General features: G+C 40.5%; 1 protein-coding gene across 1 annotated transcript; it reads left to right on the top strand.

Annotated features, from left to right (window-relative positions):
• Positions 1 to 360: 360 nt before the first annotated feature.
• Positions 361 to 26,699, top strand: LOC127373167 (SH3 and cysteine-rich domain-containing protein 2-like). The gene is made up of 11 exons (XM_051417354.1): positions 361 to 880; positions 12,275 to 12,650; positions 14,189 to 14,283; positions 20,018 to 20,102; positions 20,347 to 20,459; positions 20,579 to 20,642; positions 21,647 to 21,702; positions 21,902 to 21,990; positions 22,669 to 22,720; positions 24,100 to 24,237; positions 24,487 to 26,699. The coding sequence occupies exons 1-11, from the start codon at positions 791 to 793 to the stop codon at positions 24,583 to 24,585; spliced, it is 1,257 nt and encodes a 418-aa protein (XP_051273314.1). The 5' UTR covers positions 361 to 790; the 3' UTR covers positions 24,586 to 26,699.

The following is a 26,699-nucleotide window of genomic DNA, read 5'->3' as shown; positions in this document are numbered from 1 at the left end:
ACCATAAAACCAGAGTTAAACTCCTTGTAAGTGCACACATACCTGGCCAATAAACGTGATTCTGACAGTGACTGGTACACTAAAGACACTTTATGACTATGTTTCACCCATAACTATATTTAGTTGATGACAATCTCATTATATACCGTAAACAATGGCGTTTACTAAGCTGTGTCACCAAAGTTAAATACTGTAGAATTCATGCACGAATCTGGCACCGCCCACTTCCCCGCGCGTCATTACCTCCCAGCCAATCCCGACGCGCTCCACCTGTCCCCCCCTCCCCCAACCTACCTATGGCGTATATTTTGAGAAGCCTGGACCAATCAGATCGCGCGAACGGCGAAATCAAAGTTGTTGTAAGAGCACGTGTATGTGTGTGCGTGTGTGTGTGTGTGTATGTATGTATGTGTGTGCGTGCGTGCGCAGGGGGTGGATAACTGGCCAGTGGATGAGAGAGGAGGCAGCGGAGAGAAGTGGACCTGTACCGGCTGCTGGATATATCTCCTTCCACCGGATAAGTCATTATCGGGTCTTTCTGCTCCGGTTTAAGGTCTTAAAAGAAAGAAACACCGTGTTATCAGCTACTTAAACGCTAAATTCCCTGATGGATGCTGCCGGTGAAAGATGACTTGACAGTTAAAACTCGCTCTACCTCTTTGCATGAGACACCGTAGCGATGTTTAAACCCCTGTGCGCATAGCTCTCTCCCCTCGTTGCTCTGCCACCGTGGACTTACCGATTGCTTTCAGTTTTTGCCGTTGAAGGAGCTGTTGTCTCTGAGACCGAGATGACGGAAATCAGCGAAAAGGAGAACGAACCACAAAACCGGGACCTGCACCGATCGCATGCTACAGTTCCCTGCCAGCCCGAATCAAAGGTAACAGCACACCTGTGTACACACAGGCATGTATTGTGTTTGTGCATTTTAAAACAGAGAGAAACAAGGAGATTGTTTAGTTGTTAAAAGTTGGAGTGCGCTCTTTACGCACGTAGAACATTTTGAAGCGTTTAAAACCAAATATAACTTTTATTTATGCCTTTTAAATTTAAAGTGTGGCTTTGTTGTTGTCTGTATTTGCGAGGCTAATAATCTGTGGAGGCTGCAGGTCTTGCATAAGAACTTTAAGCCGCTTTAATTCTTGTAACTACTCTGACCTCAAAGTTAGAGGGCAGAGATTACAAGAAGGTGCGTGCTTTTCTGTGGCATGTGTAGTGAAATGCACGCAAAATAGGAAGGGAAAGATTTGTGAACTGCAGCGAGGAAATGAAAACCAGGTTGAGACTCTTACTGACTTCCCTTGATGCAGGTAGAGGCAGGCGAGTTCAGAGAGATGCTTTGGTGTTTTTGTTTGGTTTCAGTTGAGTTTTAAAGGAAGGTTTCGGAATATTTTGCACATGCAGTGAATGTGGGAGGTGCAGCATCCAAGCAGAGGAGTTATAAGCATCTACCTTTGCATCATTCCTCTTGCAAAAACCAGTGGGACCATCACAAAGGCTCACATTCCTCCCCTTTTCTGTGCAATATACAATATATTCTTTGCTAGACTATTACCTGGCACCAGATTGGCTGCAGAGGTAATCTGAGTAGATATAATGTTACTGTATAATGTTGCATTTTGGGTTTATCTTGCCATCATTATCTCAGATCATATCAATCTTTAATCTGTGGACAGATACAGGAAAGAAATGTTTTCTGCTCCAGGATTTTTTTTTTGTCTTGGCCACTTTTTTATTGACTAAAAATATGGGCAAAATACAGGTTAAATCACATTAAATAAGCACAAAACAAGGTTTAAAACCAGATTTTGGTCCTCTTCACAGAGCCACCTCAAGATAAGGAAGTAAAGTATGACCCAGCTCAAGGCATTTATCATGTCAGTAGATGTTTTGCTTTGGTTGTGCGTACTCCCAAACACATTTTCAGTTGAATAAATTCAAGCAAGTAAACGCAGTACACCTGAAGCTCTCGGGGGCCCCTGGAGGTTTTGGGCCCCTGAGCAGTTGCCTGCTTTTCAATCTTGTCTTTTTCTGTTGCTGATTGATTCTCCCTTTACTGACTTGACCTCAATCTCCTGCATCCCGTTTTAACATGTTACAAAATGAGCTTCAAGAACCAAGAATTGCAGCAGCAATCACAGCCACTAAAGAAAAAAACACATTAAGGCTGACTGTTGTTGGTCATCGCCACAGGGAACGAGCCCCTGGCAGGATGGGTCTCTTGTTGTTTCTATTTGACTACAGACAACACAATGGATGGTGGGCGTCGAGGTGCTGCGTGAATTTATGAGCCAATCAGCTAGCACATGTTTGCTGTGTCTCGCTAGGGGCCGGGTCATAATTCACACAAATGGCCGTCCAGACAAAACAGAACTGGGAGGAAACAATCCTCCGAGCTGCGTCAGCCGCGGAGCTCTGTGTTTGCCAAGCCCCTGCTGGCAGCCGGGGACCAGAAGAATGAAGAGGAGAGAAGAGGGGGAAAGATTAAATGTGTGTTACAACCAGGGTCTCTTTTAGAGAAGTCTGCTCGAGATTATCTCTAGAGCTTCACTTGTCTCTTTCTGCCACTCTCAATCTTCTCACTTCTCCTTTTTGCGCTATTCGTTTCATAACAATTTCCACCTTTTGCTTTCCATCTTCTGCTTCCATGTCTTTCCCTATTCACAGTTCCTCTTACCGCCTCTGTGTGTCTGCAATCGTTTCTCATCCCCTCATCAGCTCTTCCTCCTTCATCTCTCACTCTCCATTCCCTCTCTGTCTCCACTGTCCCTCGGCTCTCAGTATTTATTACAGTGCTAAGTGGGCCCACCAGCTTTCGAGAGTGCTTCTAATAGAGGCTGTGACAGACAATGAATAGTTATTCCACCTCCTCCACCTACGGGCAAGGTGATGGCTCCAAAAATATTATTTTCTAATCACTTGGAGCACACGCCATTCAAGTGTGTCGCGCTTAGTGAGGTACAGCCACGGGTAAGTGGATGACGTGGAAAGTTATGCGTTTGGAAAGACAAAGCAATGGTTAAAGGAATTATTAAAGATTTTGGGAGTGTAAGTATATTATTATACGCTTTCTTGCCGAGTTAAATGAGAAGATCAATAGCATTCATGTCTAGACGTTTAATATTAGGTTACAGCCAGCAGCCCGTTAGCTTAGCCTAGAATAAGTACTGGAAATAAGAGGGAAACAACTAGTGTGGCTCTGTCCAAAGGAAAACAAAATACACCCACGGCGACCTCCAAAGCTCAGTAATTATCACATTGTATCACATTTACTTAATCCATACAAAAACCTGAGCGTTAAAACAACATTTTCTTTGGGGGTTATGTGCCAGACTATTTTCTTGGCAGGGAGCAGTTGCCAGGCAACCAGCAGTGACTCCAGGAAAGTTACGGGTCTTGGCCAAGAAATAGTCCGGCACATAACCCCCAAGAAATGGCTAAGTGTCATTGGCTAGCTGTTTTCCCATGCTTCCAGTCTTTAGGTTACACGCTAACCAGCTGTAGCTTCATATGTGGCTTACTAACATGAGAGTGGCGTTGTGCATATTTCCCAAAATGTTGAACTATTCCTTTTTAAAGTCTAAATTGTTTATTAGTGGAGGAAATGAGCGTCAGAATCAGCTGCTTCATAAAGTTTAATATTCACAAAAGACAGTGGGTGTAAATGCTGATAATGCAAGGTGGTGCTGCGCCCGTGTCCGCAGGGCCTTCACACGGCTCATCGCTTTCTCAGCCAACACAAAGACGTTTTTATGAGGTAAAATAATGACGACGGTTTCTCGCCGACTTTGCCCTTCACACTTACTTTCTCAGAGATCTTCTCCTTCTGCTGTTCTTCCCAGTGATTTCCTTATCAGCCATTTTTTCCCTCCCCTCTTCATTAAATACATTTCTTGGTCTCCTCTTAGTATGTATTTCCTTTCTCTTTCTATTGACTGTGGACCCTTGAAATGAAACCCAAACATGTCTTTTTTTTCCACCTGCACTACACCTCTCTTCATATTTCTCGAGTTATGTCTCTCTTCTTACATTCCTCCCTCCTTTCCTACATTGACTTATTTCTCCATAGCTCTGAGTGGCTGGCTGGTGATGGTTGCCTGAGTGCCTGAGAGGATATGGATGATTTAAGAATAGGATAGCCAGCCAGAGATCCTGCCAGGAATGAGAGAAACAGTGAGAAATAGGAGATGAGTGAAGTACAAGTATCAGGAGAAAAGCGGGAAGAGAAGACAAGAAACAGCAGTGAGCAGATGTGTCTCTTCATTAGTATTTGCATTATAAGACTATGTGGTGGCCAGTTCAGTCAGAAAAACTAAACTACTATATATTCTTTATTGATTAAGACTTCTCCATTTCACACCTTTCTTATCTTCTTTCAGAAAAATTTCAGAAATGTGCAAATATGAAAACAGTCAAATTCCAACAAATGCGTAGCTGTAAATTGAAAAACGATTTGTTTTGACAGTGGTGACATTTAATTTCCCCTTCTGAATTCCTCCGTCAGTAGGTAATTAAACCTTTTTAATGAGCAAATACACCTTTTCTTCTGTGTATCAGCCTCAGTCTCTGTGCCATTCACATGTGTAGATGACATTTCTGAACAAAGCATATTCTGCCTTGTTGTGTTTGTTTCTTTGGTATCGCAGTTAGAAGGAGGATACATCACTCCCCCGCCTAACTTCTGACAGATGATGATATGTTTGTGTTTCTCCTGCCAGAATGATTGACTCGTACTGCTGACCTTTGGTTACAAACTATAGGTCTGCCCAGAGAACACAGATACACAGTGAGAGAGACGGGAAGAGACGGATATTCAGGCAGAAAACACACTAAGAATAGGACATCAGCACCGTCTTATCCATTAATGCGTGCAAACCAACATGTTCGTACTTGACAGTGTCACTGTGATGCTTGTGTATCCAATGTTGACCCAGCACTGTTGTGATTAGTGATGAAGTCATTGAATTACTGTCCTTGATTGAGTTCTAAAATGCTGCTGATCCAGCAGAGTCCCATGTGCGGTGTCAGGGTTAGAGCGGAGTCACTTGGGAATAAATACTGACTTTATTTAGTCCTTTTGTTTAGTACTGACCTTAGGCTGCTGCTTCAGTGAGTTAACTTCTGAGGTTATTCTGTCTCTAAAAGGCAAAGCTGTTGATGTAATGGAAAAAAAAAAAGTTTTATAATGGATAGTTCTGATCTTCAGCTTTGAATGGCAGACTCACCTTGAAAAACCTGATAAAAAAAAAAAGTCCACTTTTGACTGTAAGACTGATGGGACACTCATTCATATAGAGCTTGGGTTGCTTAGCAACTATGATGTAACTTTATTATAAATTCTTAAAGAGCATAGTGCTAGTAAGTTACTGGCACTGAAATAACATTTTAATTATTAAAGTTAAAATAAAATAAAAAACGGAGACTTTTAAAACTTGCAGTTTATCAGCTGAATAATTAATCCGCTGCATAGAAGGATTTCCACTTTTACATTTATCCCACATTTATCTGAAAGATTGCTGAAAGTACCTAAAAGTCAATAAAGAAGGTTATGCTGTGAATAAATATAATGATATTGTCCTGTCCCCTGCACATCTCATTGTCTCTCTCACAAAGACTTATGAAGGTGTTCAGTTCAGTGTGGGACTATGTAGCAAAAACCTACAGGGAAACAAATTGACTTACAGTTAGAGCCTGACTGAGTTTTTTGAGACCAATTATATGGGGGTAATAATTTAGTGATTACTGATACGGTGGTCTATATAGTGTATTTTAGAGCTAGAATGAAAGTAGACCTTTTCTATGTGCATTTTGCACCAATATTGAAAGGTACTAGAAGGCTGCTTTCTTAAACAAATAACTTTTATTACAGAATATTTAAGTTGAATATACTTGTTAAATAATTTTAGTTAACATTGCAGAGAACTGCTTCTTCTCTTTTACTCGGAGCAACTTGTGGCAGCAAATCACAGTGCACTCTGCTGGATAACCAATATTTTATCACAAGCATTTTATTCTGCATCATATACTGGGAAAATAACTGTTTTCACATTGGTGCATACCGGACAATACCTGTACAACACATGTATGTCTGAGATATATCTATAACAATATTGGACGGGCTCTGCCTGCAGTACTGACTCATTTAGATGTATACTAATACAGACAAAACAGGATGACATGAGTCATTTTATCTTTTTGTGTGTGTGTGTGTGTGTAAGTAAAACATTTAAGATAATGCAGACTTGTAGGTAATCAAACGGTAAACAATGTTATGTTATGAGCACCACAGCAGCTGTTGTTCTCTCAACCATTGCGTGGAAATCGGAGATCAGTTGTGGCAGTCACCTAATGCTAACTACAAAAGCTCCTTGTGTAGTTAAGCCTTTTGAATGGCTGGATTTGGAAATGAAAGCTTCTTTTGCTGCACACTCAGGCAGACAGCCTGTGAGCTGGCAACGTCTTTGCTAGCAAGAGTCTCTTGGATCCCTAAGAAACAGCCCTTCAAACAAGAGCCAGGTATTTAAGAGCCACACACAGAGCTGTGAAGGTGACAATGATAAGGGGATAGGAGAATAATTTATCTTCATTCGCCACCTTTTTCTTTCACCTAAGATATTAACATATACTATAATTGGTCACAGAGACACCTCTGGTTCACTTTAGGTTCCCTTCCCCATCTGAAAAATCCTTAAAAAAGAAGCCTTATTTTAGCCTGTCCTCCAATCTCTGAGTAATTGCCTCAATCTATAATCTCTTGAGTTATAAAGTTTTGACAGTAATTTGGTAAGAAATACTGTGGCAATCAAGGAAGCCATATGTCTGTAACAGATCAAATGAACCTCCCAAATGGCTTAAAACTGTTATACAAAGTTAATGTCATGACATGTGAGTATGATTTTCAGGATTAGTTTTTCAAACAAAGCAACATTACCAAGAACAACTTGCCCTCTCAGAAGTGCTTTTTGGATTCTATTTAAAATCCTTTAACTAGAGATGGAAATCTTTTTTCTGTACTGACAAACTGTAGTCAAACTGTCAGTTGTGCACAGTTTTAGGAAGTTTTCAGTTTGTTCCAAGCCCAATGACCAGCGATGCAGTGTGTGCAGTGAGGCATCACAACTTTCCATTCTCACAAAAGGTCATTTCAGTATGTGCACTTTTACCTAACCAGGTCCAGCTGGAACAATTCCTAATGAGGTCATCTTTAATTCAAAGCCCAGATCACTGCCAGAAGAATGCCAAACTTGATCAGGTTGCTGTGTGTTCAGTAATGCTTTGAATATCATCAGCAGCTAGAGATGTCCTGAGAAAAACACTGCAGTGGGCGTGTTATATTAAGAGTTGGCAAGACATTGGGGAGTAAGTTGCTCAACCATGTCCCAACTGCAGATAAGGATTTAAAAAAACAAACTGGTGGTTATTTAAAAGTGCATCACTGTGTCTACATTTACATACTAGCATCTTAACTGTTCAGTAAGTTGGTATTAAGAGTAATAAACGTGGTAATAACATGTACAATCACTGCACATTATTGTATTAATATTGTAGGAATTAGAGTAATGAATTTCACAGCTTTCAACATAATGTATACTGCGGTGCCACAAGGACACAAAGGCAGCTCTGGCACTGTGCAAGGGTAATACTGGTGCCAGACTATGGATAAACGAGCATTTCATATCCAAATTAGGCTTATAAACCAGTTGCAATAAGTGCTTATGGATATTTTTATGGCCTAAAGCATTTTATGTATCTGCATAATCCATCCCCAGCAGTTACAGTTGACCTGGCATTGTAACATCCAGCCTTTTGTCAGATCAAAGCAAATGTTAACAAGCATCTTTTATGTACTCTCCAAATGCTTTTATTGGTGCATTATCTGTAGCTACTCTATTTTACTATGGTTGTTTTATGATTGTTAACCAAGCTAGCCATTATACTGGCTGTCTGTGGCTAATGTGTCGCGAATACAACATTTCAATGTAGATTAACTGTTAATTGCTGTAATTTACTCTTTAATGTAGATTTTTCACTGGTGATACTTGAATGACTTACTTGAATCCCATTACTATGCTATAATTTTTTTTTTTATAAAACCTTCGGTTTAACTGCTGTTTATGATATTTAATCTTTTTTTCTGATTTGTAATCACTGTCGTCACATTTGTTGTGGGGTTTTCATAGTTTCACAGTTGGTTCCAGTGTATACTTCAAAGGAAATCTCCTGTCTTCAATCTTTTATTGGAAACATTTTTAGCTCGCTGCATAGCTGTGTATTAGTGGTGTACCTTGGTTTCGGTGACGCTGTTCGCCATGTTTTAGTGCAGCAGGGAAAACAAAACAATGTAGGAAAAAAACAAACCTTTTTGTCATTTATTTTGAAAATGTAAACATTTAGCAGTAGGTCATTAGTGGTGTTCAATTCTTACTGTAACAGTTAATGCACTAAATAATAGTATAGTGTCAATAAACAAACAACTGGTGCACTTCCAAAACTTTCCAGATAAAACTCACGCTCTTGGATTTCTGGTCCACGATTAGTAGACGTACATAGACAATTATGACAGAATCTGTCACAGGGTGTACCAAACTGAGGCAGTCACATACTGAACCGAACTTGCTGTACCAAACGACTCAGGACGAACACACGTATTGTTACGACCCTACTGTGCATCCACAGTACACACATTGTGAGGGCAGAAGACCATGTTTACAGATTGATCCAAAAATGGAAGACATTGTGTTCAGTTTTAGTTTCTTTCCTGAAGATTGCTAGTTAAACACCCAACTGAAAACCACTTGCCTTCCAAGCGTGTAGGAGAAATTACTGTGGCGACAAACCTTTGCGAAAAAGCTAAAGGCCCTATCTAGAGCCAGTGTACAGAACAGTCTGTTCTGGGCTATTGGTAGACCAGGTAATGAAAACACAACAAAAAATAAGTAAAAAAAAAAAGAAAGAAGACAACACAGAGAAAACATAGGAGATGCAACTGCATCGTAGTAGCAGCAGGATGACTCTTGTGTGAACACACACCCCTCCTACCACCCCCACTTCTTAATCATTAATTTAACCAGGCGTTCTTCACAACAGCCTATTTATAGAAGCCTTCACCTAACATCTCTGCGCTCTGTGCTCATTTCTAAACGGCCGAAGAACAAGGCTGAGACGTCGGCTCTGTCTTTCTACTGTACTGTTCGTCTGTCAGAGGTGTGATAGAGAAAGGCCCTGGTGCATTGTCGGGCTTTCAAAGACGACGGGGGTTGATGGTGGTGGTGTGATATTTTGAGTCTATCTATCTCACTATGCAGTTTTTCCCATTTCTTCCCTCTGTTTAACTCATTGTTTTCTTCACTTTCTTTGACTGCCTTCATACTTTTCTTTTATTCTTTGCTTCATTTCCTTCTTCAAACCACAATCTGTTCTAGTACACTACTCGCACTGTGATGAGCTAATTGCTGTCAGTAGTTCAGAGAGTGATGGGTCCCCAGTTCTGTGATCCATAAATAGACTTTTCAAAACCTTACAGAGAGACACAAGAGCTCCATGGAGAAACGTAGAGATTTGCATTCATTAGAACTCTGCTTTTGATTTCTGTTCTGTTTTTCAGGGGAGGATGTTATGGAAAATAAGAAAGCACAGTGAAGCTGGTTTATCTTGTGTTTATGCACACACAATATGTCTCATACTAGCAGCTATCCTACACATTATAACACAAAGCAACACATTGGAGTAACCATTAAGGATGGGAGTTAATCACGATAATGGTGTGAAGCGTGATGCCCTGCAGCTCCCAAATTTAAGAAGCTCAGGCAGCTGCGATTATGTTTTTGTTGTATTACTACTAATAGCCACTGATAATACATTAAATAACTGGATTTTATTGAGTGCTTCCTCGCAACTAACTTGCCTAGAGATGTTAAAGACCACAGGTTATTGTTCTCTGTTGTTATGTCCCTCTAACAGGAATTATTGGCTCTGAATGCTGCACCACACTCATACTAGTTTATCCAATCAGAATGAGCCGAACAGAGCCCTCATATACTTGCATACTGCAGTGCACAGTTACAGAGGACAAAACATTTGTGAAATAGAACTGTCCTTGGTCCTGAATGTGAAATCATCAGAGCAGATACACTGCTGTACATGGCCGTACATGTTCAAATAAAGCATGTGGATACCTGAATATTCAAACTTTTTTTTGTGATTGTTGAACGGTTCACTCCAAAACCAACAGCCCCAACATCAAGATTGCTTTCCTTAAGAGTTTTAGAACCAGCTGCAGGGATTTGCTCCCATTAACACAAGAGAATGCAGTGGGCATTGCAGTTCATCCCAAAAGTGTTGGATGAGGTTGAGGTCTTGGCTTTGTGCAAGCCCACAAAATTCAACCTGTGTATGCAGACATTATCATTTGAAACAAGAAATGGCCTTTCCCAAACTGTTGCCACACAGTTGGAAGCACACCCTTGTTTGAAATATCACACTAATATTTCCCTTAATTGTAAGTTAACAAAAACTTAAACAACCCCCGGACCAAAAGTACACACATGGTCATCTTTCTTCAGCTAATGATAAGCTGTAAAAGTGCCCAGAGCACTTGCAGAGCTTCAAAAACTACATTGCATCTTTTAACATTTTGAGACCAGTCATAAAACACTTTTATTTCTTCGACTGTGCTTAAACTTTATAGTATAGGACAAATGGGATAATGTAGATGTAGAAACTGCTGAATAATGGATCCACTGTATAAAACCACCCGATAAAACTTTATACATTCAACAATTATTTATTGTTTTCAACAAAGCAGGTCTGTGGACAATATAGATTTTAATGGGAGTTAAATTCTGAAGCACTGGCTCATGTCAATATGAAAGCTCAGGGACCCTGTAAAATGACTTAAATACATTCTATTCCTTTATCTTCAGATGAGTCCTGTTTCTTTAATCTTTGTAAAAGCTCAGGGATGTATATTAAGCTATTGATTATCAGTCATGTGTTTCCTAGTTTGTGCCTTAAAAGAAATTGTTCCCTTTCCCCTGGAACTGGAGCAAAGGCCGGCCTTCACCACAGAGAAGATTAACAAAGTCAGACAAGTTAAAAATCTAATAGAGAGGAACATCCATTACTGAATGGGCCACCAGTCGAGCCAAGAAAAGGCCATTAAGGAAAGCTTGGACTCAGCTCCCTGTAGAAAACATTCACAAGAGGCACTCACTAATGAGTCAACAGAGAGGACTCTTTTCATCACTCAAACTAATTGGCATCTGTGAATCTGTAGCTTAAAGAAGAAAAAGAGGAACCTGCTCAATGCTATTGATTGAATTTTCTGCGAAGGAGTGCGATGGGCTTTCAAAGCTCAAAGGTGCAATAGACATGATGAGGATGCTACCATCTCACACATAAACATATGAAAACATACATAACAGTTTCTGGGGTTTTGTAGGAGACATCGCTACGAGTAGAAACATGGTGATGCCCAAAAAGGAACAATTAAGATAAAAATCTGTATAAACTTTTTGAATTTTGAGGCAGGAGTCAACCCAGTCGCTAACATAGACGGTTAATGAGCTCTGTGCAAAATGACGAGGTACTCTTTAGTCTCAGGGACCTATTACATCCTTGCCCTCATTCTCCAGGCCATTGTCTTGATCTACGAGTCCACAGCAGTTATTATTATCCATATATTGGATCCCTTCACACCTAAGTCCCTGTAATTGTTTGCCTTTATCAGTTCCCCTTAATTGTAACCAAAAGCAGTGGATGGCGAGCGCGTGGGAAATGGAGGCAGACAGAGTCAAAGATAAACACAGTGTTTGCCGTGCTTCACTGACTGCATCAAATGCGAAGGTGCAGGCCGCTCAATAAAACTAATCAAACGTGAATTTTAAGGGCTATTGACCTGGTGGATTCGCAGGGGATCGCAAATTTGTGATCTAAGGAAAAGAGGGGAAAAAGCTGAAGATGGAAGATCAGAAGCCAGCCTGGCAGGGCAAGGACAGTCAGAGGGTAGAGCTAGCTGTTGAACAGAACGACTGTTCGTGCTTTCAAATTTCACCCATTGCTTTATATAATGTCACAATTAAAAGAAAAGGTGGGTAATTTAGGTTAAGCTTGTGAAATAACAGAATTGTTCTGACTTAGTAAATGTGTTCTTGTGTACTCTCACTTCCCTAGTCTGGTATATTTAGCAGTTTTTAGTTAAATTATCTGCATTCGTCTGGAACGAAATAAGTTGTAGTTGTAATTGTTGTTGTTTGTCTTGTTTTTTGTCTTTCAGTTGCAGCGGTTGAAGCGCTCCCTGTCCTTTAAATCAGTCATGCGCAGCAAGAGTGTGGACAACTTTTTCCAGCGCAGTAACGGCGAATCCCGCCCTCCCTCGGCCCTCATCACCACGCCCCCTCCCCCGCCGTCACCTCCCCCCTTCTCTGAATCCCCCCTGGCCTACGAGCGCTCTCCCTCCCATTCCCCGTCTGTCAGTCCAAACCCCTCATTGTCATCACACTCGCCTTCTGTCAGTCCCTCGCTGTCTGTGACTTCCAAAACCCAGCTAAAGTCTCAGGCCCAGCCGGTGCAGCCGGTCAAGACCCACTGTTTCCAAGAGCACGTCTTCCGTAGGCCTACCAGCTGCCAGCAGTGCAAACACATGATCCAAGGTAGGTCAGTTGTGCCAGTTACTTCTAAAACACTGCATTCATGGTGTAGTAGTATGCAGCCATGTTGGAGTGTGTGATCAGAATCAAGTTCACCATACCTTTATGGTTTCTGGTTTTTGTTACTCTCATCACTCCCATGGAGGAAATAAATGTGTTCCGAGAGGTGAACGTCCCCCACTGTGCAGAAATAAGCATGTCCGTGGATACTGCTGAATGCTCAATGTTCTGTACCTGGCTCAGTCAAGGAGCTCCGCAGCTTGTGAACATGTATCGGTTAAAAATGAGCTTGATGATCAGCTTTAAAGAGTCAATCCTCCCACATCACAAACATATTTTCTCATTTACTACCTATTAGCTTTTTTTTTTTTTTTTTCCACTGGGAATTCTGACAATTCCACAAATCTCACTGTGGACTGTTTGCAATGGCTCTGTTTCATCAGCAGGAAATTGTACCAATGAAAATCATTGATGGCAAGCTCTGTTGTCCAATCTTGTTTACATGCCTCCTCTGAGAGGTGTATTGCCTTTTCTTTCAATTGGTATTCTGCCGTTTCTCAGCTGCAGCTTTCACGTAAGCCAAGTCAGGTGGACAGGTCAGCTGTCTTGCCCAGAATACTCTCCTACGTTAAAAATGGGATGGCCAGCAACTAAGCCTTGGCAGCTAACAGCTGAACTTAAGAGTTTATTAATAAGTTTGATAAACCGAAAATGAATCGTCAACTCACAGCTTGGAAATATTTCCAAATCACAGTTTATTATGTCTCTAGTCCAGCTTGCTCCTGTTATGATTTAACTGTCTTTTACCCACTTTTGACGCCAGAGAAATTGCTCCTGATTCATAATCTGCTGTAGAAGGAACCAAGTTTAGGACCTGGTTTCTGTCCTCTGGCTCCTTGCGGATCAGGATTCAGGATTGTGATGGTTGTGTACACATTTGTTAACTGTGAGTGCTGGTACAACTATCTTAAGAGCACAATGATCAGTCACAATTCAAGACCTCATATGCTTTAGATGAGACTTTTTATTTAAATGAGTACAGTCAGAGGAGAGGAACGTTTTAAACTTTCTCAATTTAGGCCATTTCTTAACTAATATAGCACTTTGTGACATTTGCTCAACGGAGGAGCATTAATACATTAAACAAATACATATATTATATATTAACAAATACATTAAACATACTGTAGTTTACCTTGTGACATACAGGCTAGTACACTGAAATATTTAGTATGCAAACTAAAGTCTTTGGGCACCTGGGGTGTGGGTTCCACATGTGAGGCACACATCGGGTGAACCTAATGTTTTGCTAAAATGAAGTTTGAGCAAATTCAAAATTCTGTTACACAGCCTTTCTGGAGAGTTGAGCAAATCCTTTGAATTTGTTTGACACCTACAAGTGCAAACTTTACAATCCAAAACATCTGATACTGCAGTGTGCGGTGGCCTTAACCTGTTGCTGATAACAGAAATATTGACAGCTGTTACTGTTACTCTAACAACATGGCTGTCTGTTAAAGTGAATTGTTTGGTCTATGCAGGGAACTCCAAGCAGGGGCTGCGTTGTAAAGCCTGTAAGATGGCGGCCCACCTCTGGTGCTCGTCCGAGCTCTCCCAGCAGCCCTGTAATGGCAAGGTAAGAACACTTCAGACTGCCTGAACATTACATCTCACTACCACACATTATGCAACTTCATGAAGCCAACAGTTACACCTTAATCCCCACATAAAATGTACAGTGACACAAAGTGTCTCTACAAGTGTCTGGCTGAGATTTGACACCCAGATATGTGGTCATCCAGTGTGAGTTTTATTTTTATGAATGTTTTTATTCTTTATGAAACGTCTTTATGGTGGAACTGGAAGACAATGTCCACATTGTGCATAATAAAGTTTTCCTATTCATATTACTCCTAATAGTATTTTATAACATTATAGCTCTAAGCTAACTTATTTAGTTACATTGTTTAAAAAGTGACAATCTAATTAATAAGATATTATTATGTTTTATTATTGTAGTTTCATTGTGTTTTCTCATGACACCTGTTCTGACTTGGAAGGGAACAATGCCACCCTTGAAGGGACAACTTCGATTAGCATAAAATGATTAATCACTGGTCAGGGTGGCTTTGTATTAATTAATAATATTAAATTCAATGTTCCTGTGTTGCTTTGCTCATTTGCTGCAGTTATCTCCCCGTAGCCCAGCTTACCATGGGCAAAAATGTTTCTTACATAGTAATTACATTTTTATATGCTGTGTAGTTGTTTCGCAAAATTGACTGGAAACGCATTGTCTCTGTAGGCCAAAGACTAACCCAGAATGCTTTGTGTCAGCAGAATTAAACAGCATCTGCATGCTGTAATTGTCTCTCTCAGTCAGTTGGCATAGCCTTTAGTCCTGGTAATATGCTTAGCCTCAAAGCCCCCGTCTTGTTAAAAGAGGATAAAGCCCTTTTCAAACCAGCAGAGACAAAAATGTCGAGGTTATAAATGGTATGTGGATTGACCAGAGCTTTGCAAAGTAGACTAAGACACTGGAAATGTGTGGAAGGGTAGCTGCGGGATAAATTTATCTCCCAACCATAAATGCCATAAGAGGAACAAAAGCAGAGGAGGATGACACTGATAAAGTTTCAGTGGCCAGGTCCCAACATTTCTTCACTCAGCCTTTTTGTCCTTCCTCCCTGCATGTGCTGCTCTTCTCACATAACGCCCTCCTCTCTTCCTCTCTCTTGTCTGGATGCTACATTTCCTTCCTCCCCTCTCAACTCTGTTGGAAAATCAATATCTCCCTGTACCAGCTGGTCTGGCTAATTCAGTGTGAAATTCAGTGTTTTTGAGGCGCACACAATCCCTCGAGGATATGACACGGCAGGCTCTCGCCAAGCCTTCGGCAGTGTCCTTTTCGATCACTGCACACTCATCAAAGCAAGGATTAGGCATTTTACTGAAACTGGATGGCGTTCGAGGCTACTTCTTATACATCTACGTAACTTAAGGTCCGGGGGTTAGCTGACTCAACCAACATGCGTCATCCAAAGCTTTTGTGTACAAATAGATTGCTCTTAAGAGCTGTAATTGCTCAGGTGGAATGTAGACAAGATTTTGGTCAAAAATCGTTCCTATTGATCTGAAAAAAAAGTTAAAACTAACTGGACAAACAGACACAGTGATGAAAGGTAACTAAGTAGACTCACTCAAGTACTGTACTATTACAGTATTTAGTATACAGTATTATTATAGTATTTCTATTTCATGTTACTTCTCCTTCTACTCCTTTATGTTTCAGAGGACGTTATTGAACTTTTTATTACTACTATATTTATGTGTGAGCTACAGCTATTAGTTTTACATACCGTACTGTATAATTAGTTCATAATGACTAAAAAAGTCAATGACCATCATATAAAATTGTTTCTGTAAAATGAGCTTCACTTTCATCAGTTACATTATTTAAATGCCCTTTACCTGGGGCTATCTTGCAATAAATAATAGGTCAACAGAATCATTACACACATTATATTCAAACCGCCATGAAAGCACATAAGGACTACATATCATAGCCCTTAATGGAGCTAGCGAAGAGTGAATAACCAAAACAGCTTCCACACTTTTGTGTACGCAACGTGTCATCAGTCGCAACCTTATATCTGTTACATCTCAAGAAACAATCCACAGGTACAGGTACAAGTACTCGGCAACAATACTGTATGAGGAAAAAATTGTTACCTGTGTGCCTTGCTAAATAATGTGATTAAATTAAAAAAGTAAGGTGGTAAAATTAAATACTTTTTCAGCTGTTTCGCCCAGCCTTAGAGGTATTGTTACTTTAACTTGAGTCAAAGATTAAAGGAGTACTTCTTCCACCACTGGTCATTTGTAACAAACAATACAAACACCAAATTGAGCAGGAACAACTTCCACAAGCAAGTGTTTATGTAAAGTGAAGTGTAATTAAAAATGAAAAAGGAATATCGATGGCTGCAGTTCCTCTGGCTCACCCTCACTCCATTTGGTGAGTGCACCCGTATTTAAGATATCTTCACAATCAAGCAGCTTTAAATTACTTTGGAATCGTGACATTTTGCCAATCGATGTTAATTGAATTTAAAGATGTATTACAGTTTGATTGAAGAAATAAGCCTGCTGAGCACTGCACAAAATAATGGCTTGTGCAGGCAAGCTTTACACACACACACACACACACACACACACACACACACATTACTCACCCAAATTTGAGTCTCCTCTATTATATTCCAGTGGTCAGAGTCCAGTCTTGCTTTCTGTGGCTCTCAACTGAGCAAAGTGTGAAATTTCAGCTTGTTTGCTCACTTAAACTTCAACAAGTCCAAGACTGTCCAGTCATGCTCCACAGTTACTATGACTGATATGTTGATATGTGATTGTACGGGTCGTGTTTTGCTGTTGGTTGTGAAAGGGAAGATTCAAGGTTTCTAATGCTGAGGAAATCATTTATCTACTTCCAGTTCTGAGCACATCAGTACTGGCAGAGTAGATGAGGCCAATTGCCACTCATTAATCAGCGTAATTCAACAGTAAGTGAAGCATATGCCAAGTTTATTTACAGAGAGCTCCTTTGTTTTGTTTGTGTGAAGCACTTTGTGACAAATGGATTCAAACAGGAATAATTAAAACAATAAGAAACGCATCACAAACTCCAAGAAACTTTGCCAGAGCTGCATGTCTCTCTATTACTATTTTAATAATTATTTGATATTATTTAATGTTGCTGCCTTTGTCTGGTTCATTTAATTATACATTAAATATAATACTGTTGGTTGGACAATGATGGATTTAAAGGACCAGTGTGTCGGATTTAGTGGCATCTAGCGGTGTAGTTGCAGAGAAGCGTGAAACAGAAAGTATTGTGGCAAAAATTGTTCCTATCTAGAGCCAGTGTTTGGTTTGTCTATTCTGGGCTACTGTAGAAACCATGGCAGCTCAACATGACAGCCTCCACAGCGTCTGTAGATATAAAAGGTTCATTCTAAGGTCACAAAAACAAAAATTCTTATTTTCTGGTGATTTTACACAAACGAAAACATAGTTATGAATATTAGATTCCATTTCTGTCAATAGATCATCCTAAATGTTACACACTGGTCGATTAATTGTTTAAAGAATTGAAAAAATCCTATATATCATCTTGTCTTTACTGGTAGAATTAAATATTATTATAATCGCATCATTAGATAAAAATAGATACAAACTACTGTGAAATCACAGTGTTTCAGCACAGAGTTTCCTGCTGATATTTCAGTAAGGAGGTGAAGTTTGTGTTCTGTGAACGAAGAGATAAAGAAGAGATTCTTGGCAGATTCTTGGCAAATTCTTGTCTGTCAGTCCTGAGAGCAGCCATCACACTCCCCTCAGAACCTTTTTAAAGCAGTGTTTCACTTCTGGGTGACTTCTGTACCTTTCAGAGCTCCGCACTCACAAGATCTGTCAAAACTGTCACGGCACGTCATTCTGATTCGTTTCTTTTATATAAAGATATTCTTTTGCTTTGACTCTCAGACACTTTCAGACAGAAGCATACAAAATATTGAAAACCCTCAAACCAGAGTGAAATATTTCCTGAAATCATTGACAGTCAATATGTAAATTATTTTAACAGCGAATTCATACTCGATGCATCATGACACAGCGTATGCATGTGGAATATTTATTTAAATAATAAAAACAACAAACTGTGTACACTGAATGTACCAGGACGGCAGAAGAACAACTCAAAGATTAAATCCATTTTTCTGACAGCATGTGGCTTTCAGCATACATCACTTACTTTAAATCCGATGACAAGAGACACAGAGATTGAAGGATGATATACTATCTTTACCGACTGTTTCTATTTTAAGAGCACAGAACAGATTCTTCACAGCCTCCGTCAAAAGAAGGACTTTCTAATTTTAACTCTTAGACTGATGAGTCATGTACTGTGGCTAAACATATTTCTCCGGCTAAATAAAGAAACACAATCAGATATTTTACAGTACCAGATCCGCGCTGGTTCATCTACAGTTCGACAGAGACAAATCTTAGTGGTGCCTCAATGAACATGTGGGTATAAATTAGCTTGAAGGCAGATGAGACAAAAGCCATACTCATACTCCATTAGGCAGTGCTGGGGGACATTTCTTTACAAACTCCATGTTAAAACTAATGGTGAGTATTATTGCCACCATCAGAGGTCAATAATAGAGTTAGTGCAAAAATGTAGTCGTAGATCATTTTAGCTGGTCTAACCTACATGTGTCAAGATGGAAGGGCATGTCAAAGATATGCTGTTTGAATCAATGTGATTTTCTCTGTAGACAAATTCTGACTGAAAAAGATCGCTTTATTTATTTTCTTTTATACTTCTTTAGCAAATTAAAGTATAATTTTTTATTTCTGAGTTAAGGTACAAGCTGACTATAACTGACTGGCCGCCATGTCTTTGCTCCTTGATACAGCTACTGACACGAGTGACGAGTCGGATGTTGAGCAAGCGAAGTCAAAAGTAGATAGCGCCCTCTGTTGTTCATAGAGTGTATCACGATTCATTATTCAACTCACCGATTTGAATCTTCACATATTTGTATCACAATTTAACTGTCTGGCAGTTTCAATGTAAATATCAGGTCATCAGAAGTTGGCTAATACTGTAACTGTCAGGTTCATGTTTTCGGTCAAACTGATATACTGATAATGTTTTTAGATGTCACCCACAAAAGAAACTACTTTCGTATGCAACTTTTCTGCATTAGAGATTTACTTTCAATGCAAAATGTATTAAGCTCCACAAGCTAAGTGTAGCTTAAGACTTATGCTTGTTTCACAACCTGTCTTTTTGTCAGCATCGACTTTTGGTTTAAGTTTAACCTTCACTGTATATAAATCATAATTCTGTGCACTGACATTGTAGCTGAAAAGCTTCAAAATGTTGGCTGGCAAAGTATTAAAGATATGTTCACAAAGAGCAGACCCTCCCCTTTTAGTGTGCAGTGTGGATATGTAGGTGTTATTTGTGTCTTTTATATTACTTATTTGTTTAATATTTAGACAAATACAATTAATACAACCAACATAATCCAGGTGCCTCCACATTCTTCCCAAAAATATCTGCATCAAAGTCATTTATAAGAGATTTCATTTGAGCTGAACTACTGAAAGAACACACACAGCTTCAGATACTCAGCTTTCATCGCACATACTGTTCTGTGCCCACCTTTCCCAGAAAAAACCACACAGGTATTGTCTTACATCAAAATATTACATCTGCCCTTTTTCCGCCTCAAGTAACGTTTCTCCTTCCCTCGTCCTTCCTCTCCTGTCTCCCCGTCTCTCTGCCGGCATCTCAGACGGGAGCTTTCAAGAGAAACTTCAGCTCTCCTCTGCTAACCACTGAAGTGTTGGGTGTGGTCAGAGAGGCTCCTGCTGCCCAGGGTGAGTGATGGAAACGCTGGCTGATTTGTCACGGCACCAAACAACTGTGTGTGTGTGTGTGTGTGTGTGTGTGTGTGTGTGTGTGTGTGTGTGTGTGTGTGTGTGTGTGTGTGTGTGTGTGTGTGTGTGTGTGTGTGTGTGTGTGTGTGTGTGTGTGTGTGTGTGTGTGTGTGTGTGTGTGTGTCAGTATAGTGTCAGCTATAAAACTGGACACGTGTTGCTTTGTTCCATGTTGGCTGTGTAGAGGCAGATAATGGCATTGTTGACCCCGTGTATGAAGCACTGCGCTATGGGACATCGCTGGCTCAGATGAGTCGCTCCAGCTTCAGCAGTATCTCAGAGTCACCGTGTCATGAGGTATAAAAATACACATAAAATACACAGACAACCCCAGTTGTTCATATATATTCATGTTGACATTTATCATACCAAGAATAACAATGACTTTGCTGCCTGCAACTTTTTCTTTATTGCAGGTGGAAAAACTACAAGACAAACTAGAAAACCAGCCAATAGCTGAAGAGGAGCACATCCCAGGCAGTGAGTCCAATCATTTTCTATAGACTTTCTGACTGATAATTTGGAAACTTTCAGGATAAATACTGAAAATCCTCAAAGGAATAGTTTGGGAAATACTCATTTTCTTTACGAGAGGTAGAAGATTGATGCTGCTCTCATCTCTACTTCCCAGCAGCAGCAGGTTAGCTTAGTCTAACACAAAGACTGGGATACACCATAGGATACAGCTAGCCTGGCTCTGTTCAAAGGTTACAGAACCCACCTACCAACACCTCTAAGGTCACTGTAATGAACACATTATATGTCATTTGTGTCATTGGTAACTGACGAACTTTAAAGGTGCCGGTTGTCAGATTTTGTGATCTTTTTTCAGAGCCAGGCTAGCTGTTTCTTCCTGTTTCCAGATACTTTATTATCTAGTGATCCACTCATTTAACTCACTGCAAGAAAAATAAATATCCCAAAATGTTGAACTATTCCTTTTAAAATGTCGCTGTATTTGAGTTCTCATATCCTGTGATGTAGATTTGGCCACTTTTTGACAGAAATAAATAAATGTACACAATAACTAAAACAATGCCATGTTCCTAGGAAAGGAGGGTCATCAATAGAAGTTATTGTCAATGTTTCCTTTCCTTTTTTAACATTTCAGTGCTGAGAGCAAAAAAGCAGACTATAATTTTTTAAGGTGTATGATGTAATAAATGTTGCGATTCGTTCGACAATGTTACATTAATGCGGCCGGGGAACGTGGTGGGCTAGATGTCAGAATGACAGAACTACATTAACACAAGATACATTAGACTGTAGAGGTGCTGTGTGTGTTCTTTCCACAGTACTGTAACCTCTCTGTCTTTAGTCCCAGGAGAAGGGCTCATGTCTGTTTGTACTGCTGCCACTTTACAGTAAATGACCTTGGCTTCTGCCTTCCTTTCTCTTGCACCCACACTCTTTCCCTGTTCCTCCTCACACATATTGCCCCCCCCAACTCGCCTCTCTTTGTGTTTATATGTCTGTCTCTCCAGTGCTCACCCCTCCTGAAAGCGAGAAGGCTGATTCAGAAGACAGGGTCAGCCTGAAGGTGTGTAGTCAGCAATTCCTCTCTTCTTTCAGCTTGTTTTTCTGGGTGAAAATGCACTCTGTCAACCCCCTTCAAACTCTTCATCCTTTTCACTCAGTTTCAGACTTCCACACGAGGAACAAATAGATAACAACCTTTATCTATCTCTTTCTCTTCTCTCTCTCTCTATCTATCTTTTGATACTCCTTCTTTTTGTCAGACTCCAAAGAGAGTAGAAGTTCACTCCGTCCACACCTATGTGGCTCTCTACAAGTTCCTGCCTCAGGAGAAGAACGACTTGGAGCTACAGTCAGTCCAATTTCTTTGTATAATGTACTGTGTGTGTGTGTGTGTGTGTGTGTGTGTGTGTGTGTGTGTGTGTGTGTGTGTGTGTGTGTGTGTGTGTGTGTGTGTGTGTGTGGAGTGTGTGAGTGTGTGTGTGATTAATCAGATGAATGAGGAGTGTACCTGGCCAGAATTTGATAACATTCACACGCCATCTGCCTCCTCAACGGGACGATCACAGGGGGCTGCAGGGTTCAGATTGGGAGGGAGGGGAGCGTGCTGGGAGGCCGGGAAGGACAAACAGCTGCGTTGAGTGTGTGACATAATAAAAAAAAAGAAAAAGAGTCTTTGTATGTTAGTAGGTGCAGGAAACTGCTGAGTGTGGTATGACACCCACCACTAATCTGGTGAATGCGTCTGTGCAAGAAGACAGCACACGAGGCGTTTCTTCACATGGACAGAGCAGTCTGTAATCTTTTAATTTATATGTGGGACCCAAGTGTAAAAAAACAGTTTCCTTTTTAGCATACAGACATCCAAGTCGGCAAGAAAGTGAATAAGCGTAATGCATTTCCATAAAGGTCCAACTATTGTGCTGCACATTTTTAGATGATGTCATTTTTAAATGACGGTAAATGCTTTAAAAATTCCGTACGAGTCTTCCCATCGAGCACTTTGTTTGTCTGTCTGTTTTCCCTGCAGGCCTGGTGACAGAGTTCAAGTCACAGATGACGCCAATGAGGACTGGTGGAAGGTGGGCTATTAAAAATAACTTCCTATTCAAATGCCCTGAAGTCCTGTTTGACCATTCAGAAGCATCACATTTATCTCTTTCTAAGCCAGTGCGTAGATGGAAAAAAGATTATCACCACAGATATCAGGATTGCCTTTGAATAGATAAAACATTAATGCACACAACTGCAGCTAGACAGTCGTAGAATTAGTTGAAGTTCCTCCATTCAAAGCAGAGCTGTTCAGAGACGGTAAGATTAAAGAGCTGGTGGCTGTGCCTGAAGGACAGCAGGTGTGGGTGTTAGCAAAGCTAGTTAGCATGAAGAGGAAAGGAGGAAGAAGACAGATTGCAGTTCCTGTTTAATGAGGCAGCTGAAGATCTTAACCTTCAACTGCCGAAGGACAGGTAGGTCTTTACATAAACGAAACACCACAATAAAATGGCAGCAGAGTAACCGTATTTATATAATTTATATTACTGGTATAAATAGCCACAGAAGTCAACAAGCTATAAGTGGTTCATTCAGTTACCTAGAGATTGTCTTTGCTTCAAGCTGAAAAGACTGATTTCCAGTCAGATTACAGGACAGAACAAAACTGACTGTCCAGTTCATACAGGAATGTTTATAGTGAGGCAACCGAATCTGTACTTTGTAATGTATGTGATTTAAATGTGGTGCAATATTTACATCAAAATACATGTAAGTAGATGTAAAATGGTACAATTATACCAAACACTTAATTATAATAAGAGTAATTTCCACCCATGCAAACCACATTCCACAGACAATTAACCCCCCATGCTGTCATTTTAGTGTAAATATGCCTTAGTGCAAAAATGGCTAAGTGCACCCATGTGCTTTGTACGCCTGTTTGTGTGTGTGCCAGTCTCTGAAGAGAAAAGTGGGGGATTAAAGCTCCACAAATACAGATGCTTTTGGTCTATACTGATGTTGTTAATTAGGGAACAAAAACATCTCTTTAAATTATTTCTGCTAATTGTGATGGTTTATTCAAATTCCAGTGTGTTTATAAATGTGATATAAATATGATGCACATTTAGGCAAGTAAACACAAATGAAAACACAAAGAATCTAATTGTGTATACTCAGCCAAGGACTGTCGAGGACTGTACTGGGAGCTGCTGTTTGCGTTGAAACGTAAGCCAGCAGATGATTGACGTGCTGCACTTCCTTTTTTGTCAACAAGGCGCCAAATTGTGGCTTTTTGTGTAGAGGAGGAATTTAACTAAAATCAAGAGAAGTCAGCATCATAGGTTCTTGTACAACAAGCACTTGTTCTAGTCCTCAAAACAAGACAGGAAATATTTATTTCTATCTGTCAATGACTAACAGACTGTCTGTGTCCACGTGTGTGTCCATGTTTCGGTGTGTTTACCAGGGGAAAAGCAGAGACAAGGTGGGATTGTTCCCGGCCAACTTTGTGCAGCGGGTCCGCCCTGGTGAGCGGGTGTGGAAGGTCACCGCTGGTTTCCACGGCAACCGAGACAAAGGCCAGATGACTGTAAAAGAGGGCCAGGTGAACACGCACATTAAATACACACAATTTTGCTTGCGCGTGCACACACACACACTGAACAAATGTATGTAAATTCATGCACAAAACTGCTGAGATTACAGAGGACAGCATGCTATGGCTTCCAGTGCAGCTCACTTTTTTTCCCCCCTCAGTCCACAAACCTCCCTCATATTAGTGAATGTCATTCGCTCCTCCTCCTGCTCCATAACGCTCTCCTCCCTCCCTCCCTCACCCACTCTCCCTGTGCAGATCTGTGTGGGGAAGAACGAGGAGATTGACGGTTTCCTCCGGCTGAGCAGCGGGAAGAAGAGAGGCTTGGTCCCTGTGACGTGTCTGCTAGAAATATGATGGCGGCGCTCTTCTCTTTGACCCTCAGTTTGACAAAGAAGTTCACTACGATGGAGGAATACTCAGGAGTGTTTACCCAACACCTCACTGACCGCCAACCACCCACCTCCACCCCCTCCCGAAAAGTTGCAGTGATTTAGCAGCTTGACGTGGACGACGACCCACAACTTTGCTTTTAACTGCAGACGATTTTAAGAGGTTAAGACTTAAAAGATGGGACGGGGAGGGGGCTCCTTCAGAGTCCTTTTAGAGCTACTTTTTCCTGTAGCACAACTTTACTTTGTGTGGTTTTATACACACACACAACAGAAATGTAGCATCGTGTTGAAGAGGATAGTGTGCAGGAAGTCTGGCTACCTCACTAGCCATTTCCATTGGCCACCTGTCTGCGAAAAAAAGGGAAAGGACTACCTTACTATGATGTCAAGGCGTGTCCAAGCCTAAGGGACTTCGTGACTGTCTTCATTTCATTGTTTGTGTGTTAGAGAAAAACAAGACATAAGAGATTGTGACAGAGTGTAGCTGTTTATCATAGTGGCTTGTGCAAACACTTTTTGGTTGGTTGTTCAAAACCCTAAAAGAGATTTGGTTTAGTGGATTCAGATGACGGTGACGATCCGGTTTTATATGTGCAAACATGCACCCCACAAAGTGCACACGTCCGCTGTTGTAATATGGATTCATGATGTGCATATGTGTCACAAAATGATTCAGGTATTACATTGTGTGTATGTAAAAACAACAACAACAACAAAAACAAAGTCTCTCTCTGCTACATCTTGGTCAAATGAAAGTCACAATCACACACACACACACACACACACACACACACACACACACACACACACACACACACACACACACACACACACACACACAAACATAGTGAGGTTTCTGTATTTCAGACTGCTCTCCAGTGATTAGATTACTGTACATTTGTGCTCTTCACAGTTCTGATGTGACAAATGCTTTCCATGCACCTTGGGGAGCCTCTTTCTCAGTATGCCCTTCAATCACTCTTTACACACACTAACACAAATATTTTTATAGTCCACTCCGTTCCACTCTAAAATCCACCACTGGAATCTGCTTCCTGTCATTATATTCTCAGCAGTGTTTATCTGTATGTAATGTCCTGTAATATTCGCTGTCACATCTGGTTGTGTACTACGACATGAGGATGGTGCGCTGTCTTTGACTTTCTAATGTGTTTTCTTTTTCTTGCATGAAGGAGTAGAGCAAAGAAATACTGTAATTCAGGATGATGGATAAAAAAACCAAACTCAGTGTTGTTTGTCAAAAACAGTGGTGAAGGCTGTCAAACTTTCGGTCTCTCAGAGGGTCATGTTCCAAACTTAAGCTGTCAGAAATTTGATGACTGGCTAATGTTTCTCCCAGCACACATGATTCATTTTGAGTAACTCTGAGGGACTGTTATTTGAGGCGATACAAGGCAAAATCACCACACCATTTGATTTATTGCTCTGTCATTAAAAACCATAAGGCAGTGACAAACTGCCTTTGTTGTGGCAATAACTGTAAATAAAAATATGACAGTATTTGTAAATATCCTTATAAAGATACTGTATATATTGGCTCTGAATAGCACTCTGACCAAGAGGTTTGCAGCTATCCAGGAGCCAACAAAGGGCATTAACTTCACAGTAATAAATTACAGGAGATTATTGTTTATTGTCCCAATTACCAATGTATGCATCATTTTGCTCAATTAACATCTAGCCCTGTCAGCACAAATCTTTTCAAATACTATGCACAACAGTTCTAGTCACTCACTTTATTTTGTACTCCGCTTATTTCCAGCGTAGCCACAAACACACACGTGTCAGTGTATACCTGTGCTTTTGCAAAGATTTGAATTTGGACTCCAGCTTTGGGAGTACTGCAGCTTTTACAGAGCATCCATCTTGGATCAGTCTGCACCATACTAATCCTAAACATTACCTTCACTGGCTAGAACCATGATTGGCTCAGGATCAGTATTACCCAGGAGAAATACCTTTCTCACCTCAGTGCACACTACCAGGCTAGTTCTTTGCATGGCTAGCTGCCCTTTGATCCTCACATCTCTCAATAAAGTCAGATGAACTGTCCAA

Source organism: Dicentrarchus labrax, unplaced genomic scaffold (assembly GCF_905237075.1).
Source record: "Dicentrarchus labrax unplaced genomic scaffold, dlabrax2021, whole genome shotgun sequence".
Taxonomy (NCBI): Eukaryota; Metazoa; Chordata; class Actinopteri; family Moronidae; genus Dicentrarchus; species Dicentrarchus labrax.
The sequence above is the reverse complement of the archived record's forward strand: the minus strand, read 5'-3'. Positions and strand labels throughout refer to the sequence as shown.

What these genes read in the sequence shown, in the direction of transcription:
- LOC127373167 (XM_051417354.1), top strand. Translation starts at nt 791, where the DNA reads ATGACGGAAATCAGCGAAAAGGAGAACGAACCACAAAACCGGGACCTG. An exon ending in CCTGCCAGCCCGAATCAAAG is followed by an intron (nt 881 to 12,274) that starts GTAACAGCACAC and finishes TTTGTCTTTCAG; the next exon opens with TTGCAGCGGTTGAAGCGCTC. An exon ending in CCAATGAGGACTGGTGGAAG is followed by an intron (nt 22,721 to 24,099) that starts GTGGGCTATTAA and finishes TGTGTTTACCAG; the next exon opens with GGGAAAAGCAGAGACAAGGT.